Source organism: Dasypus novemcinctus, chromosome 8 (genome assembly GCF_030445035.2).
Source record: "Dasypus novemcinctus isolate mDasNov1 chromosome 8, mDasNov1.1.hap2, whole genome shotgun sequence".
Lineage (NCBI taxonomy): Eukaryota > Metazoa > Chordata > Mammalia > Cingulata > Dasypodidae > Dasypus > Dasypus novemcinctus.
Genome location: NC_080680.1, coordinates 17,245,848 through 17,265,137, shown reverse-complemented (window position 1 = coordinate 17,265,137; position 19,290 = coordinate 17,245,848). Strand labels below are relative to the sequence as shown.

Below are 19,290 nucleotides of genomic sequence, written 5' to 3'. Positions count from 1 at the left end.
GGGTCAGATGTTCCAGGCATTGTCTCAGGAAGACTTAGAACTGGCCCTACTCCTCACAGGCAAAGAGGGGTAATCATGGACATTACATTCCCCACATGAGAACAGGGCTCCAAGTGGGGCTCTGTGATCACACCGGAGATCTGCCTATTTCCCCAGAATCAAGCCCTCTAATAGGGCATTAGGATAGACTGGAGTAGCTGTGAAATGGGTCTTAAGGGCAGAACATTGTGGTCTGTAGAAATCTAAAATGGACCCAAACATATCCCACACTGATCCCTAGTACATGTGAATATGATGTCAGTTTCATGATTAAATTTTATGTCAAAGTTGACCATAGCATACGATTTTTCATGTGGACTGTATCTACCCACATGTGCTCTTAAAAGTAGAGAGTTTTCTATGCCTGATGGTAGAACGGTTGAGATTTGGAAACATAAGAAATTGACCTGCCACAGCTGCATTGAAGATGGGAGCTCCACATAATGCAGGAGGCCTCAAGTGCCTGATGGAAGCCACTGGTTGACAGCCATGAAAATAATGGAATGTCAGACCTACAGCCACAGAGAATTAAATTTTGTGAACATGAATGAATGAACTTGGAAGAAGATGCCCCTGAGTGTGAGACATTGAGCAGAAAGCTCAGTCAAACCCACTTGGCCTGGGAGATAAGAAATGTGTAATGTAGGGAGAGGATGTGGCTCAAGCAATTGGACACCTGCCTTCCACATGGGAGATCCCAGGTTTGGTCCCTGGTGCCTCATAAAGAAGATGAGCAATGAGTGGACATATGAGGGAGCCATCTTGGGATGGAAAATTAAAAAAAGAAAAAAGAAAAAAGAAGTGTGTGATGTTTGAATTGAATGAGTTTGTGGTAATTTTTTATGCAGATACAGAAAGCTTCAATTTTTGAATCTTTATGTTCGCAACTCTTTTGAAAATCTGATAGAAGCAATGAACCATCACCCCACAACATATACATACCTACAGAGTCAGAAATTTAACAACAATCTCAATCAACAAATGAACTCCTTGCAGTGCATTTGTGGGCCTCAGGTTCAGAATGAGGTGGCTCACAAATCAATTTTCTACACTTGATACTGAAGTCTGGAAATATACACAATATGGGAGGACAGGACTCTACAATGCACAGGGTCTACTCATTAAAAAGGAAGCCAATGATGTCAGTTCAGTAGAAATTTTATTTATTTGCAGGTTTCAGCAAGCAGGAGGTCCAAGGTAGTTCAGGCACAAAACCAGACCATCAGGTAAAAACAGGAATCCTAGTCAAGGCAGAGTGTAAGGCTTCACAAGTGTGTTGCTGCATGGGATGAACACAGGTAGTGTAAATGCAAGACCATTCTTTCAACCTCTTAGTCGCACTGCCAACAGAGTACACTAAATGACTTTAATCATTAAAAAATTACAATGCACGCATTACAAAGAATTAGGAGTTGCATAATCCACCTTCTATATCCACCACACTGAGCTATATCAAGCATGTGGAAGCTAAAGATATTGTCCTTACTAGGTACCATTGTTCACAGATCCTGTCAAAAATAAAACCAGGTGATTTTTCAAATTGTGCATGTGACCTGTATATATATATATGCTTATTTAAAATGTATGAGAAAGTGTGCAGAAAACAAAATTTGGCTTTTTGGAAAAGAGGCAGTTCAATAACAATAGCCTTCCCTAATGCACATGTGAGAAAAAGAATGTGGTATAGCACTTAGAGATATCCTGTAAAGCTTTATGTAGCAAATTTTAGCTGAAGTTAGAATAGCTATTAAGCAATTAAAAATGTTATTATGATGATGTTGAATGCCAATACATTGGTGAAATACCTTTTAGTGGCATGCACTAGAATACACGGTAGAAAATGCAGAGAATATTCACATTCAATGCTATTCTCCTCTAAGTATACCTCATGGACTAAGGTAACATCATTGGGACTATCATTGGGACTATCATTGGGACTAAGAGACAAGATGTAGCTCTTGGTCTGATTTCCTGAGAAAAACTCAGCATCCTTTCTGTGGTTCTGCTGCAAAAGGTACATTACTGAACCTAATCATAAGGAAACAGAGGGAAATTCCAAACAAAATATGTCCCAAACTCTTCAAATATGCCATAGTTGTGAAATACAATGAAATGCTAAGCAATTGATCAAGATTAAGGGAGATTAAAGAGACAATGAACAGAATCTAACACATGACACTATTTTCTTTTCCTATAATGGGAGTTGTTTGAAAATTTGGTGAAATATGAATGAGCACCAGAGATTAAATCCTAGGATTTAATCAATGTTAATTTCTCGTTTTTTTTTTCATTTTACAATGTAATGAAGAATGATTGATACATGAACATTCATAAACAGTGTATATTAAAAGTTGTGAACTTACAAAACACATGCATATCATCATACAGGGCTCCCATACATCACCAACCACCAACACTTTTTTTTTTTTTTAAGATTTATTTATTTTATTTAATTCCCCCCCCTCCCCCGGTTGTCTGTTCTTGGTGTCTCTTTGCTGAGTCTTGTTTCTTTGTCCGCTTCTGTTGTCGTCAGCCCCACGGGAAGTGTGGGCGGTGCCATTCCTGGGCAGGCTGCTCTTTCCTTTCACGCTGGGCGGCTTTCCTCATGGGCGCACTCCTTGCGCGTGGGGCTCCCTCACGCGGGGGACACCCTTGCGTGGCACGGCACTCCTTGCGCGCATCAGCACTGCGCATGGCCAGCTCCACACGGGTCAAGGAGGTCCGGGGTTTGAACCGCGGACCTCCCATATGGTAGACAGACGCCCTAACCACTGGGCCAAAGTCTGTTTCCCCCAACCACCAACACTTCACATCATTATAAAACATTTGTTACAAAATAGGAAAAAGCATCATCAAAATACTATTATAATGAATATCTTGCATTTGGTGTATCACATCCAATGATTTATATTCTGTATTAGTATTATATATTTGCTATAGTCATTAAAGAATGTTCTCATACTTGTCCATCTTCTGCCACAGGAGACCCTTTATTATATAGTCTCATTCTTTGTACAATCCAAAGTGTACATTCAGTGGTTCTCATTTTCATCACAGTTTGTTGCCATCAGCTCAATTTTAGGTTTTCACTGCTCCAAAAGGAATAATCCCACACACCATCTTATATACTCCCTTTTGACCTTTAGAATTGGTTTAATATCTTTTCTGTTGCTGCAAAAATATTACAATATGACTGTTAACTACTGCCCATAAATTACACTAGCTGTAATTTATACAATATCACCATATTAACATTTCATAAAAGAACATTCTTCTATTTATACTATTACCCACAATCATCACCCACCACCAAAAGCACTGCTTTACATTCTCTATTCTCTACACTTTTTTGAATTGACATTTATGTCTACACACTACCCCTTTCATTGTAAATCAACAATGTTAGTTATACTCATTATAATCTGTTACCATTAATTTTATACATTTCCACACTTTTACAATAACCATTAAAAATTCTACATACATAGGGTACTGGCTCCCATTCTCAAACCACACTTTGTTTCATAGTAACCTAAACTCTAGAGTTTACCTCAGTTAATTTACTCATTGTATTTAATTCAAATTTGTGAGACCACACAATATTTGTCCTTTTGTGTCTGGTTTATTTTATTCAACACAATGTCCTCTAGCATCATCCATGCTGATATATGCATCATAATTTCATTTCTTCTTACAGTTGAACAGCATTCCATCTTATGTATATACTACATTTTTTTAATCCATTAATTGGCTGATGGAAACTTGGGCTGTTTCCATATTTTAGCAATTGTGAATAATGCTGCAGTGAGCATTGGTGTGCAAATGTCAGTCCAGGCCCTTGCTTTCAGTTCTTCTAAATATATTCCTAGTAGCAGGATCATATGGCAGTTCTATATTCAGCTTCTTGAGATTCTGCCAAACTGTCTTCCACAGAGGTTGAACCATGCTACATTCCCACCAGCAGTGAAGAAGTTTGCCTATTTCACTACATCCTCTCCAAAACTTGTAATTTTCTGTTGTTTTAATAATGGTCATGGTATAAGGTGTGAAATGGTATCTCATTGTAGTTTTGATTTGCATTTCCCAAATAGCTAGTGATGTTGAACATTTTCCATATGCTTTTACAAAAAATATTTACTTTTTAAAAGATACTTAGATTACATAGAACCTACGAAAAAATTGCAGGGGATTCCCACATGCTCCATTCCCCATCCCTCCCACACATTCCCACATAAACAACATCCTTCATTAATGTGGTATATTTGTCACAATTGACGAACACACTGGAACATTGCCACTAAGTGTGGGCTATACTTTACATCACAGTTTAAACTCTCCTTACGCCCCATTTTTGTAAGTAATGACAAGATATACAATAGCTTGTATCCTTCACTGCAACATCATTCAGGACAATCCCAATGTCCTGAAAATGCCACCATATTACAACTATTTTTTTTTTAAAGATTCTTAGGTTACATAAATGTTACACAAAAAACACAGGGGATTCCCATATATGACACTCCCCACACCTTCCACATTTTCCCACATTAAACAACACCCTTCATTCGTGTGGTACATTCTTCAATTGATGAACACATTATGGAGCTTTGCCACTAACCATCGATTGACGTTTACTTTGTTGCTTATATTTTCTCCCACACAGTTCTGTAGGTTATGGCAATACAAATAATCAGTTGTTGCAATGTCATTCAGGACAATTCCCAAGTCCCAAAAATGCCCTCATATTACATGTTTTTCCCTCTCCCTGCCCACAAAACCTACAGTGGCCACCGATTCCACATCAGTAATTTCTTCCATTGCTAGAATCACAGTAAGTCTGTAACAGAATATCAGTAGTCTACTTTAGTCCATAGTTCATTCCACAATCCTGAGAATTCTGGGAAGGTGATGTCCTCTCCACTTCTAAGTGAGAGGGGACTGCAAACATTTAGGGCTGATGTATGGGACTCTCTTGTTTGCAGTTGTAGACTCTCTCAGTTCCTTGGTATGGTAGTTCTTCATCATCACCTACTTGTTAGTTGTCCTGGGTGAGACCAATGAACTGGAGAGTAGGTGTTGCAACTCCATTGAGATTCGGGGCCCAGCTGGCACATGGATAGTCCAAAGACTGAAGTCTCTGGGATATACACCTATAAACTCTATTACTAATTATAGGTTCAAATAGAGGAAAAGAGCCATGTGTAGGGAAACCACAACTGAATCCTACTCTGTCATCCTGGGAAGCATAACTTTGAAAGTAGGGTCCACTGGCAAGGCACCAAACTCCTGAGCTACCTGCCCTGACCACAGTGTCTTGGTGTCTCAGAGGTCTCTAGAGCCCTGTTATTTAGGGAAGTATCCACTTTGGCAGTCAATGAGAACCTGCTGAAATGTACAAAAGCATCGTCTAATGGTTGAAACTACAATTTCTTGATTTTGATATTCTTTAGTAATGTAACATAATTGCTTATACAACAGAGTAATATTTCCAGGAGAAAAGAGGAACCATTATCTGTTACTTTCTTTTCAATACTTCAGGAAACCTATATATCTAATTCTGTCTATCTATCATCTATCTATACTTGACAGAAAGAAGTGATAAAGTCAGCATAGTAAAATGTTAACACTTAGGGAAAAGTTGTCTGAGAAGACATATATTATTCCGGCAAATTTTCTCTAAGTCTGAAATCATGTAAATATAAAAATTAGAAAATTAAGGTTCAGAAACAGACCCCCAAAATACACATTTTATTACTGTTTATAGGCTCTATGAGGGAGCCACTGAAAGATCATGCACACTGTAGTCTTCAGGAGCCAAACCCCATCCTGGGTTTATGCAGTAAGAGAAAACTCTGACTATTCTGTCTGCTTTGCAAAATGTAACCTTATTTTCAAAAGTCCAAGGACATAACTCAGTTCATCTTGGATTAAATACCCTTCAGTGGAAAAATCAATGTGGAGGCTGGAGATGAAATACTTTTATTTGGCCATATGGGTTATGTCCCAGGTTTGGGGCATTATCTGTTATTAAATGAAAACAGGGAATACTACTGAGAACTACAATATCACTCTGAACGGCTAATCATGAAAAGGGCCAAATAAGCAGCAATGTATGATAAAAACACAATGATAGAACTATTTATAAAATAGTGTCAAAAAAAGCAATGTAGGGGGATTAATGAATAAAAGAACTTAATGTGTTTCCTACATTTTCAGGGAAGACACAACCAACACCATGCTAAATTCTCAAAGGAACCTACTTGTGAGCAATAGTACAGCTCACAAAGTCCAAATCCTTTTTTACCTGATACAGTCATAACAACCTATCGAATAATTCAAGAAACCTTCCCCATGATTCCCAAGTTTTACTCAACAGTCTCATGAAACAGGTGGGTCACAAGAATACTTTCAAAAGAATTCAAATATAAACAGGTTATATTTCCATAATTATTTCAGAAAAATGACAAGGACATATTTCTACATTGTGCAGGAGGGATTAAGTAACCGTGTAAACCTCTTGTGCCAGGAGGAAGAAAAAGATATGTCCTGGACAGTCAACCAACTGATCGTTAAAACATTGCACCATCTTCCCTAAGTAAACTTAAGAAATCTTCATGATGAGGATGATGACAGTAATACCAATAACCATAGTAACAGAAAAAATAATCCTTAAAAGATTACATCTGTCAAGTGCTGGACATATCCTTTTCCTTTAGAGAGATTAACTTCTTTAACTTCATCACTACTCTGTGAATAAGATATCATTCCCATTTTGCAGCTGAGATAACTAAGGTATAGAGTAAGTGACTTCCCAATGCTCAAATATTTTTGGGAATTTGGGCACAGGTGGTATATTAGCCAAAAGGGTGCTGATGCAAAATACCAAAAATTGGTTGGTTTTTATAAAGGGTATTTATTTGGGGTAGGAGCTTACAGATACCAGGCCATAAAGCGTAAGTTGCTTCCCTCACCACAGTCTATTTTCACGTGTTGGAGCAAGATGGCTGCTGATGTCTGCCAGGGTTCAGGCTTTCTGAGTTCCTCTGGGCTCAGCTCGTTTTCTCCACAAGGTCAGCTGTAGACTATGAAGCTCTCTAGGCATTCTTTCTTTCCACAAGGCCAGTTGTAGACTATGAGGCGAATGGGCTGTCTCTCTCTCCCTGGGGCTCCAGTTTCAGCATCAAACTCCAACATCAAAACTCTAACATTAAAAGCCCTCAACTCTGCCTTTTCCATGCCTTATATACTCACCAAAGGGTCGGGATTCAACACCCTACTGACGTTTACATGATTACTTAATCAAGGAAACCTATGAACCCGATATAATCTAATATGCCTAGAGGAAAAGTTCCATTTACAAACATAATCCAATATTTCTTTTTGGAATTCATCAATATATCAAACTGCTACAGGTGGTGTAACTGCAAGTCCATTCTCTCAACAGCCTTGTCATATGGCCAGTGCAAGGAAGAACAGAGTACGTTAAATGATCTTCCTTCATTAAGAAAAAAGAATAGAATGCATTTCTCATGAAGATTTAGTAGTTGCATAATCTGCTTATGTAGTCACCTCAAGAATGTGGGAGACAGATTTTCAGGTATACTTTGAGTTCACATGTCTCACAGATGTCATATTTATTTTTGTTTTATTAACCAAGGTGAGTATAGGTCAGTGGGAAGTGCACCTAAACCTGCAGAAGTTCATCAGAAAAAAGTTTATTTCCTCAACACATTCAGAGTCCAACTGTGTACATGGAGGAGAAAACTATTCCAAAGTAACTCTGTGACCTTGGCTCCCCACATCTTGTACTCTCATATTCAGTGCAAGAGTCTAATGCTTTCACAGGAGATAATTTCTCTTCCATTTTGACAAGGGACTGGGGAAAGCATTGGCATTTTGAGGTCTCTTTTATGAGACTTGTCACTGATTCCTACAGTCCACAAGTCACAAGGTAGATACAAGATCCCACGAGGATGAAAAAGTGGTTGGGAAAGTTAGACTTGGTGTGCCACAAGGAAAAGATGAAATAGTTACTGGAAGACAAATAAAAGTCCTTGTATAATGTTTGGGGACTTTCCCAACTTAAGTAAAATTGAGTACTGATATAGTAAGGATTTTCCTTATCCATTATCTTCATAGAGCCTCTTCACGCGTTTTCATATAGTACACAATCCACATTCAATGCATTTTTGCTGTTACTGAGAAAATTGATTTTGGCTTAGAGTTACCACCCATTCACTGCATTTTAGGTTTCCTCACTGGGTAAGTTCCCTGATCATGAAGGAGTTATGAATCATGGCACAAAGTATTCACATTATTACTTTCTCAGATTTTTTTCCTAAAAACTCCTGTGAGTTTCCTAAAGGCTGAGTTCACACAATATTTCCTGTATTAATATCTTTACCGAGTTTCTATCTTGGGTTAATTGTCTGCTATCCAATGAAGACCACACTCTTACTGAAAAAAATGTCCATATAAAATGTATCTTAAGAATCTCTCTCCTTTGTAAGATCTCTGATATTTAATGAAGGTTGATATTTTGCAGAGGAACTTCACATTCATATATAATAGGGCTTCTTTCCAGTGAATGTTCTTCGATATTTTACGATGTTTGATGTCCAGCTGAGAACTTTTTTATATTATTTACAATCATATTTAATTTCATGCGTGGGATTTCTGCTGATCTCTAATGCTTGATTTCTGGCAATAAGTTTTTTCAAAATTCATTATTTTTTAGGGTCTCCTGATATAGTTGTTTCATGTACTGAGTTTTAGCCTATATCTAAAAGATTTCCCACACAAATTCCATTCTTATGGGTTTTTCCCTTTGGGATATGCATGATATCCTCTGAGATTTAATATATCTCTGAAAGACTGCACACTCACTGCATTATATGGTTGCTCTCTGGTGTGTTTTCTGATGTACTCTGAGGGTTGATTTCTGTCTGAAAGATTCTCCACACAGACTACAATTACAGGGTTTCTCCCCAGTGTGGGTTCTCTGATGTACTCTGCAAACTGATTTCTGGCCACAAGAATCTTCACACTGATTACAAGGCTTCTCTCCTGTCAATTGTCTGATGTCTTATGAGGATTGACTTACAGTTGAAAGTTTTCCCACATTCTTTGCATTCTAAGGGTTTCTCTTGGGTGAGTTTTCTGATGTCTTCTGAGATTTGACTTATCCCGGAAACACTTTGCAAATTCATTGCATTTTTAGAATTTCTCCCTAAGTGAGTTCTCGGATGTATGCTGAGAACTGATTTGTGGCTACAAGATTCCACATTGACTACAATAATAAGGCATTTCTTCTGTGAGTGGTCTGATGTACTGAAAGATTTAATTTTAGGCTGAGTCTCCAAACTGATATTTATAGAGTTTCACTCCTCTGTGAGTTCTCTGATGTGTTATGAGGAATGATATATAGTTGAAAAATTTCACACTTTCATCACATATTGGGTTTCTCCCTAGTGTGAGTTCTCTGATGTCCTCTGAGATTATATTGATGTGGATAAGCCTTCCCACATACATCACATTTATAGGGTTTCTCCCCCATGAGTTCTCTGATGACATTTTTTTTTACATTTTTAATAAAACTTTTAAAATTAAAGTTAATAGATCACACAGAATGTTACATTAAAAGAACATAAGAGGTTCCCATATAACCCACACCCCACCCCTATCATTTTTGTAAATTGCTTTTTGAAGATACATACATCAAAAAAAAAGGCTGTTATTAAAAAAACAAGAGGTTCCCGTATACACCCATCCTCCCACTCCACTCCTCCCACACCAACAACCTTCCCCATCATTGCAGCACACTCAGTGCACTTGGTGAACACATTTTGGAGCACTGCTGCACCACATGGATAATAGTTTACTCTGTAGTTCACACTCACCCCCTGTACATTCAGTGGGTTATGGCAGGATATAAAATGTCCAGCATCTGACCCTGCAATATCATTTAGGACAATCCCAAAGTCTCTAAAATGTCCCCTCATTACATCTCTTCTTTCCACTCCCTGCCCTCAGCAACTACTTTGGCCACTTTCTCCCCATCAATGATACAATTTCTAAGTCACAACAGTTTTATAGTAGAATATCAGTAAGGCCACTCTAATCCATATATTATTACTCCATTCTGTGGGCCCTGGGATGGTGATGTCCACTCCACCTCAATATTGAGAGGGAGCTTAGATTCTACATGGATGATGGATGCAATTCTCCTACTTGCAGTAGTAGGCACTCTCAGTTCCCTGGTGTGGTGACTGACCATCTTCACCTCCCTGTTAGCTGACCTGTTAAGTCCAACAAACCAGAGATTCAAGTCTCCTAAGTATACACCAACACTAGCACCAACCAAAGGTTCACTAAAAGTGATAGAAGAGGCATGTGTGAAAGGTCCAATTCCATCACACTAAGGGACACAAATTCCAAAGTAGGGCCCACTGACATGGTACTGAGCTCCAGAGCTATCTGCCATGATCATATCCCTGTGGGTCTCCATAGCCCTCAGGAGAACTAGTACCTGGGTTTGCTTCCACTTAAAAAGAAGTTGGTGTATTAATAAAAATGAACACTATTATAAAGATTTGTTTTTAATGTTTTGCCTTTCATCACTAATAGGTGTTGCCCTGTACATACAGTGACAAGGCACTTTCATTTCTTCCTTAGTATCTACATCCATTCTTTAAAAAAATTTTGTTTTCTGATTTTTAATTTTGTTTTCAAAAAAGTTTTAGATCACAGTAATTCACATATACAATATAGGGGACTCCCATATATCCAATACCAAGCCCTTTTCCCCTTCCCTAGCAATGATCTTTCTACATGTCCAAGTTACATTTGCTGCAGCTGTTGTACAGATTTTGAAACATAGCTTTCAAACATGGTTCCATTTTGGTTTACATTATGGTTTATATTTTAGACTGTACAAATATCTAAATTTTTAGTTTCCCGATGTTTTCTTTCTAAAGAATTTTCTCAACCTTACAGTTTCAACCATATACCTGAGATTCTCCCATATTTAACTGTTTCCCTGGCCCTCCCCCCAGTTCCTTGGGCCATCTGACCTATCCTCCCAACCCTAACCCCCCTCAAGCCTCAAAGCTCCACCCAACGGTATCCCTATGCTCCCATCTTATCCCTTCCCTGAACAAATATTTACCTCCAGCTTATCATAGACTTCACCCATGTAGTCGTCAGCTTGGAAACTTGCTCTCCCCATATTCCTCCCCCCAATTCCTTTAAGCCTATCCTTCTAGTCTCTAGTTCTCTGAGACAGCTTGGTTTGCTTGGTTCATATGAGAGAGGTCAAGGGTATTAGGGTAATGTTGGCATCATAGAATGAGTTAGGAAATGTTCCTTCTTTTTTGATTTTTTGGGAACATTTTAAGCAAGACTGGGTTTTCTTTCTGGAATGTTTGGTAGAATTCACCTGTTAAACCATCTGGCCCAGGGCTCTTCTTAGCTGGGAGGTTTTTAATGACTGATTCTCTTTACTTTTGATTGGTTTGTTGAGATCATCGATTTCTTCTTTCATCAATGCAGGCTGCTTATGTGTTTCAAGGAATTTGTTCATTTCCTCTATACTGTCTTTCTTGTTGGAATATAGTTTTTCAAAGTAGCCTTTTATGATAGCTTTTATTTCAGTGGGGTCAGTCATGATATACCCTTTCTCAGTTCTTATTTTGTGTATTTATTTGCATCTTCTTTTTTTGTTAGTCTAGTTAAAGGTTTGTCAATTTTATTAATCTTCTCAAAGAACCAGCTGTTTTATTTTTTCAAGTGCTTTCTTATTTTCTATTTAATTTAGTTTTGCTCTGATCTTTGTTATTTTTTTTTTCTTTCTTCTTTCATTGGGGTTTGTTATTTTACTAATTCCTCCAATTGTGCAGTTAGTTCTTCACTTTTGGCTCTTTCTTCTTTTTAGAGGTATGAATTTATGGCTATGAATTTTCCTTGCAGTACAGATTTTGTTGCATTCCATAAGTTTTGATATGTTATCATTTTCATTATTTCAAGGTAGCTATTGATTTCTGTTGACCTACTGTTTTTCTAGGAGTGTGTTGTTTAACTTCCATATCTTGGTGCCAAATCTGGGTTTCTGGCTCTTGCAGATTTTCAGCTTCATTCCAGTGTGGTCAGAGAAATTATTCTGTATGATTTCAATCTTTCTGAATTCAGTGAGACTTTCTCTGTGGCCTAGCATGTGGTGTATCTTGGAGAATGATCCATGTGCACTTGAGAATAATGTATATCCTGCTGTATTTGGGTGTAATGTTCTGTATATGTCTATGATGTTCAGATCCTCTAAGATATTATTCCAAATCTTTATTCTCTTTTGAGATGTTCTGTCCACTGATGACAGTGGTATGTTAAAATCCCCCACTATAATTGTCACGGCATCTATTCCTTCCCTTAGTTTTTGTAGTGTTTATCTCACATATGTGGATGAGCCCTTGTTAGGGGCATCTTTGATGACTTTTGAGAACATGTTTCTGTATATGACTTCCCACATTCACCACTTTTACACGGTTTCTCCTCAGTGTGGGCTCTCTGATGTATTGTTATTTATTGCTGACAGACTTTCCATTTATTACATTCATGGGGTTTCTCCCTCGTGTGAGTTCTCTGATGTCCTTTGAGAATATAGTTCTGTGCATAAGTCTTCCCAGAGATATCATATTTATAAGGTTTTTCCCCAGTGTGAATTTTCTGGTGTTTTTTGAGATTACATTTCACTGTGTAATACTTACCACATATGTCACATTTATAGAGTTTCTTTCTATGTTGTAATATAGGGAGAAAACCTATATTCTCTGATGTAATAAGGGGAATGACTTACAATTCAGCAATTTCCTACATTCATTGCATTCTAAGGGTTTCCCCCCATGTGAGTTCTCTATTGTACTCTAAGATTTGATTTCATCCTGAAAGACATTCCACATTCATTACAGTTATTGGTTTTATCTCATGTGAATTCTCTGTTGTAGTTTTAGGACTGATTTACAGCTAAAAGATTTTCCACACTGATTACAGTTATACAAATTTCTTGTGTGTGACTTCTCTGATGCATTGTGAGGTGAGACTTATAGTTGAATGATTTCCCACATTCATTGCATTCTAATGGTTTCTCCCCTGTGTGAATTCTCTGATGTACTCTAAAATTTGATTTATCCCTGAAAGACTTTCCACATTCATTACATTCATAGGGTTTCTCCCCAGTGTGAACTTTCTGATGTCTTCTGAGGGTTGTTATCTCTGTAAAAGATTTTCCACATTCATCACATTTACAGGGTTTCTCTCCAGTGTGTCTTCTTTGATGTACTCTGAGTTTTGATATCACCCTAAAAGATTTCCCACATTCATCACATTTGTGGGGTTTCTCTCCAGTGTGAGTCCTCTGATGTCCTCTGAGGGTTGATATCACCCTAAAAGATTTCCCACATTCATCACATTTATAGGGTTTCTCCCCAGTGTGAGTTCTCTGATGAATTATGAGGACTGAGTTACACCGGAAACATTTCCCACAGTTTTCGCATTCGAAGGGTCTCTCCCCTGTGTGAGTTCTCTGATGAATTCTTAGACGTTTTTTTGCACTGAAAGCTTTTGAACACTCATCGCATTTATAGGGTTTCTCCCCAGTGTGAGTTCTCTGATGTTCTCTGAGGGTTGAGATCAACCTAAAAGATTTCCCACATTCCTCACATTTACAGGGTTTCTCCCCAGTGTGAATCCTCTGATGAACTATGAGGACTGATTTATACTGGAAAGATTTCCCACATTCATCACATTTATAGGGTTTTTCCCCAGTGTGAGTCCTCTGATGAATTATGAGGACTGAGTTACAATGGAAAGATTTCCCACATTCTTTGCATTCAAAGAGTCTCTGATGAATTCTTAGACGTGATTTTGTACTGTAAGCTTTTGAACATTCATCACATTTATAGGGTTTCTCACCAGTGTGAGTTCTCTGATGTCCTCTGAGGGTCGACATCAGCCTAAAAGATTTCCCACATTCATCACATTTACAGGGTTTCTCCCCAGTGTGAATCCTCTGGTGAATTATGAGGACTGATTTATACTGGAAAGATTTCCCACATTCACTGCAGTTGAAGGGTCTGTCTGCCATGTGAGCTCTCTGGTGGATTCTTAGACCTGCCTTTGCTCTAAAAGCTTTTGCATATCCATCACATTTACAGGGTTTCTTTTGATCTGTAGTCAGGATTTTGTTGGTAAATGAAATACGACACCAGTGTTCACCTTGGTTTTCTGAGCTTTTCTGTGTGGGTTCCTCATGTTGGCAGTATTCTAAAAATCAGAAAATTAAAAATACTTTATGATGCTTAACACACTTTTCATGCAGTGGGGACTATACACACAGGCCCTATTATCTAATTCCTTGGTTTCTGCCTCAGTCTCCCAATACAAAAGTAATTCCAAATGTTTATTCCTTAGATTCTCTTTTATTATTAAAAACATGCACAAGAAAACCTTTACATAGTAGCAATAGGTACAAGAAATTTCAAATGAATATTTTATATATTTGGTATTTTAAAATATAATTCTCAAAATGCTTTGGCATTTCTGTTGTTATTCAACAAATGTGTACCAGAGTATTTAATAATGGCAACAATTTCCTTGTTTTCTAGACCATGCTTTAATTCTTCCTATACCATCATACTCGGGAACACAAATATACAAATGGAAGTGTAAAAGTGATGATTGGAAGTCATTTTACTGCCTGGCCTGCTCAATCCTGGCTTTATTGTATCAGGTACTAGAGTCATTCATAACATGGGGGTTAAATGACTGTCTGGCCCATCAAGACTTGTTCCTGCTTTCAATTTGCTCTTTCATTTTCTGAAAACCAGTTATGCTTACATCCAGTCCTTAATTCAGCTATCATCTACTTTCAGCATATACAGTTTTCACTGACTGTGATAACCTTAAGGATCATATGTTTCAAGCTGATACAAGAAACTTTACAAATACTTTACATATGTATTTATCATAAATTGCTTGAGTATATTTTACTGCTATTACCATGCTGAAACCCACATTCCATGCAACACAATGTCAAGTATATGTTGAAAACATTATAAGGTCTTGAGTCCACACCCTAGGTACCAAGAGAAGAAAGATTTAACAAATGTGGTTCTGAAAAAGAAAGTTGTATATGAACTGCATTATCATTATGTGTTCGAACTACAATTCTACTATACTAGTCCACAGTATTTTGTTTTCTGCTCCACACTGACAGGCTATCAGTTGCCACTGAATGTTTGATTTCCAACAATAATCTTATATCTATAGTCTTTCTCTAATTATCCTGTAAGCCAGCTTTGGAACTACTTAGAATCTAAATGCCCTTCAGATCATAGCTATTTTCCCAAAAATTTAAATTAAAATTTTAAAAAAGTCTTCACGTATCTTCCCACCAATTTAAGTACCATTTGTTTTAAAATCTGAAATTATAGTCTGTATCCTTCATTTTTAAAAATGGAAAAAGGAAAGAACACAGGTAACTGACAAACAAGATTTTTAAGCAAATTACCATCATGGAATTAAACACACACTTAAAAGTGATGGCAGAGAAAAACGGACAGCATTTTCCCATGGTTATATCTTAAAAAATTATCCACCTTCTATTTGACAGCAACAAATATGATATAAAATGTATTTGATGCAGCTTTGCTCTCCTTTCCATAATACAATTCTCATTCTGATTTAATTGTATCCATCTGTAATATAAATTAAAGCAGTGATTCTTAAAAAACAGTGAGCCATGTAATTACTCAGACAGACCTTTCACTCTAACGGCTCAGACATAGTGCAAACTAAGGCTTCAAAAGGTCTAGAAATAGGACCTTGGCATTTCCATGTTAGGATAGTGTTTCTGAATGAATCAATATGAAATACTTCTCCCCACCTGGCTATGGGTTAATCCACAATGTAATTATATATTTATTACATATTAAATTTGGAGTATGGCAGAAAAAATCATAGACAATTCCTTTATGGGGAAAGGAGTAAATTTAATAATTGTATGCTATGTGGCATAGAATGTGTGCCATCAGATACTATCAAGTGGATTGAGAGTCTAAAACTGTCATTTCCATCTGATACTATCAAGTGGATTGAGAATCTAAAAAACAGAGAGTGAAATATAGGCTAAAGTACACCAAGATAATTTTATAGGAGTGGAAATCTGAGCCAAAATATAAAATGAGTAATAATGAAATGACAAAAATGTTTTTCCCAGGTGGTAGGCACATTAAGGAATTTCATGATGTATTTCCAAAGTTTTATAGGGAAACATACATAGATGAAAGGTGCAACATAGGGGAAAATGTCATACATGACATTTAAGAGACAAACAGGAAAGGGAAAGATATAAATCTGATGATATAAGAGGGGTTTATAATATGTTGGAAATGAAATGTAAGAAATTATAAGACCATATGGTAAGTAATAAGGGGCAAACATAGGTTTATTTGTCAGGGTTGAGCAAGATCAATTGGTTTCATTATGGAAAAATAATAAAAATGCCAATTTGGAAGTAGAAAAACAAGGCAAGAGAGAGCAGGACTCTAGTGCTGGGTAATACAGGTAGTGATTATAGAGAAGTGATAAAAAAAGATCTTGTACCAAAGGGAACAAACATTAGAAACCACTGAAAGATTAGAAAGAAATTCTAGAGATGAAGAGATTTAAAAATTTAAAGGGCCTTCATGAGTGTCCATTATTGGAGGAAAAAAATTGAGGAAGACAATTACAGAGGGAGTAGGAAGGACAGAGGATTTTGACTCATGAGAGAAAATCAATTTTTACTATATTGAGAATAAAGGGTAGATACACTCCAGCAGAGACTCTGAAGGCACAGGAAATGTTGCAATAGAAAAGAGGTCCAGAAAAGGTACATGGAAGTAATCCAACCACCATTAAGGTCAAGAAAAAGAAACTGACTAGCTATGAGAAAACTCACGTATTTCTTCCTGAGCAAAACATCCTTTATGCTTGCAAGAAATTTTTCTCATGACATATATAGTAAAAAATTACTTATTTCTCATTGTATTTTGCATTCAGTGTATACAGTACAAAAATAAGTACATTTCTCTTTTCCCAGTTGCTTTATATACAAGAAAAACACACAGCTTACTCTTCATTTTCGTAATGTTATTACTTTCAATAAACTCACCACAATTTATTTCTCCTCTTATCTGTTGGTGGGCATTAGGCTTGTTTTCAGTTTGGAACAAAATTCTCACATGCTTCCTGGAGCAGAGCAGTGTAACTTGCTATATAAAAAAAGGACTAAAATTGCCAGATATGGGATATGCATACCTTTGCCTTCACTCAATAATGCCCACTGATTGTAGAAGTGGTTAAACCAGTTTGAAATCCATTGCACTGATGGGAGTCTCTGATGCTCCACATCCTCATCAAAGCCTGACAGAGACTCTTCATTTATGCTAATCTTACAAGCCACTGTGCACTGGTCATCATGCTGCAGTTTCCTTCTGCATTCTTTCACAACTAACAAGATTAAATACCTTTTCTCATGTTTACTGGACACGTTGATTTCCACGAAGACTTTTTTCATGTCTTTTGCCCATATTTGTGCTGGACTGCCTGCTTTTTCCTCATAGATTTGCAGAAGTTCTTCATATAAGTTGAGTACCAATATTGCCTTGGTTCTTCTATTACAAATAGATTCAGCTATATTGTACTTTGACCTTTCACATGCTTTTGGTAATAAAAAACTCTGAATTTTAATACTTGCCAATTTATATGATTTCTCATATAATAAGTGATATTTGGTCTTAAATTATTCCATAGGCAATGCAATAAAAATGTTCTCATAAGTTTCTTTCAAAATATTTACAATTTTGGGAAGCAGATGTGGCTCAACGGATAGAGTGTCTGCCTACCACATGGAGGGTCCAGGGTTCAATCCCCAGGGCTTTCTAACCCGTGTGGTAAGCTGGCCCATGTGCAGTGCTGCTGTGTGCAAGCAGTGCCGTGCTACGCAAGGGAACCCCCACATAGAGGTCGTCCCACACGCAAGGAGCGCACCCCACAAGGAGAGCTGCCCCATGTGAAAAAAGCACAGCCTGCCCAGGAGTGGCACCGCACACACGGAGAGCTGATGCAGCAAGATGACACAACAAAAAAGAGATGCGGTTTCACGGTGCTACCTGATAATGCAAGCGGATGCAGAAGAACACACAGCGAATGGACACAGAGAGCAGACAACAGGGGGGAAAGGGAGAGAAATAAATCTTTAAGAAAATAAAAATTTACATTTTGCCTCATTAAATTCAGTCTTTAATCACCCAAAATGAATTTCCAGGTATACTGTAAAGCAGGCACACAATGTCATTTTTCACATTAATGGCTTTGCTGTACTCTGCAGTCTAACCTTTTTTATAAATCAAATGTTATTAAAGCATATGTTTGTTTCTGTGCTTTCTATTCTGTTTTATTGGTCTACATAATTATCTCTATACTCTACCAGTTCATACTGGTTACAGAGCTTTGTAATATACCTTCACGTCTGGTATATATCTTTTCACAATTTTGGGGCATTTGCACTTCCACATAAATTTTAGAATCACCTTTTCAGGTTTTAATGAACTAATTCAGATTTTGTTTGGTATTATATTGAACATATAAACACACTGGAGAGAACTGAGATCTTTATAATAGAAATTCCAAACTAAATGTATTATAATCTTCTAGTGTAGTCAAGTTTAATGCATCTCAAACCATTTTAGAAAAATTATTTCAATATATTGCATGTCTTTCACCATATGTATTTCAAAATATTTTCATCAATGTATCTACACAGTTTTTTCTTATGGAATACTTTGTCTCTTTTTTACATGAGGTTAGCTATTTCATTAAATAATTTTAATTCTGAGAACCAGTTTTCCTCTCATCTTTTACACTTTTCATCTAAATTCTGCTTTATTTATTACCCAAAAGGTCTTGAACACTATACAACCTTTATTTTGATTTATTCTTTAATCAAACATATATTGAAAAGATAGATATCCATTACTGATTTGAAAACAGTTTTTTTTCCAAATTTACAGGTTTTATTAAACAATATTTTTACTGTGTAGAAAATACTGAAGTTTTTAAAAAATATTTTTATATTTTGTGGCTCTTTTCATGTCATATAAAAGACAGTTATTTATTGTTTGCAGAAAAAAGAGTTTTGAAAGATACATGTTAGTTTTA

At 36.9% G+C, this 19,290-nt stretch overlaps 1 protein-coding gene across 9 annotated transcripts in view; it reads right to left on the bottom strand.

Moving 5' to 3' along the window:
- Window positions 1-1,179: 1,179 nt before the first annotated feature.
- The window catches only part of LOC101425300 (zinc finger protein 782-like), a 109,374-nt gene continuing 91,263 nt past the window's right edge, over window positions 1,180-19,290 (bottom strand). For 5 of the 9 annotated variants that reach the window (XM_058301506.1, XM_058301512.1, XM_058301511.2 and 2 more), the window contains one exon: window positions 1,180-1,318. In XM_058301506.1, the coding sequence (XP_058157489.1) occupies window positions 1,285-1,318 (34 nt within the window). In that variant the 3' untranslated portion in view covers window positions 1,180-1,284. Of the gene's footprint in view, window positions 1,319-11,830; window positions 14,353-14,487; window positions 18,243-19,290 lie in introns of those variants that run through there. The other 4 variants (XM_058301507.2, XM_058301513.2, XM_004452263.5 and 1 more) reach the window with 2 other exon arrangements.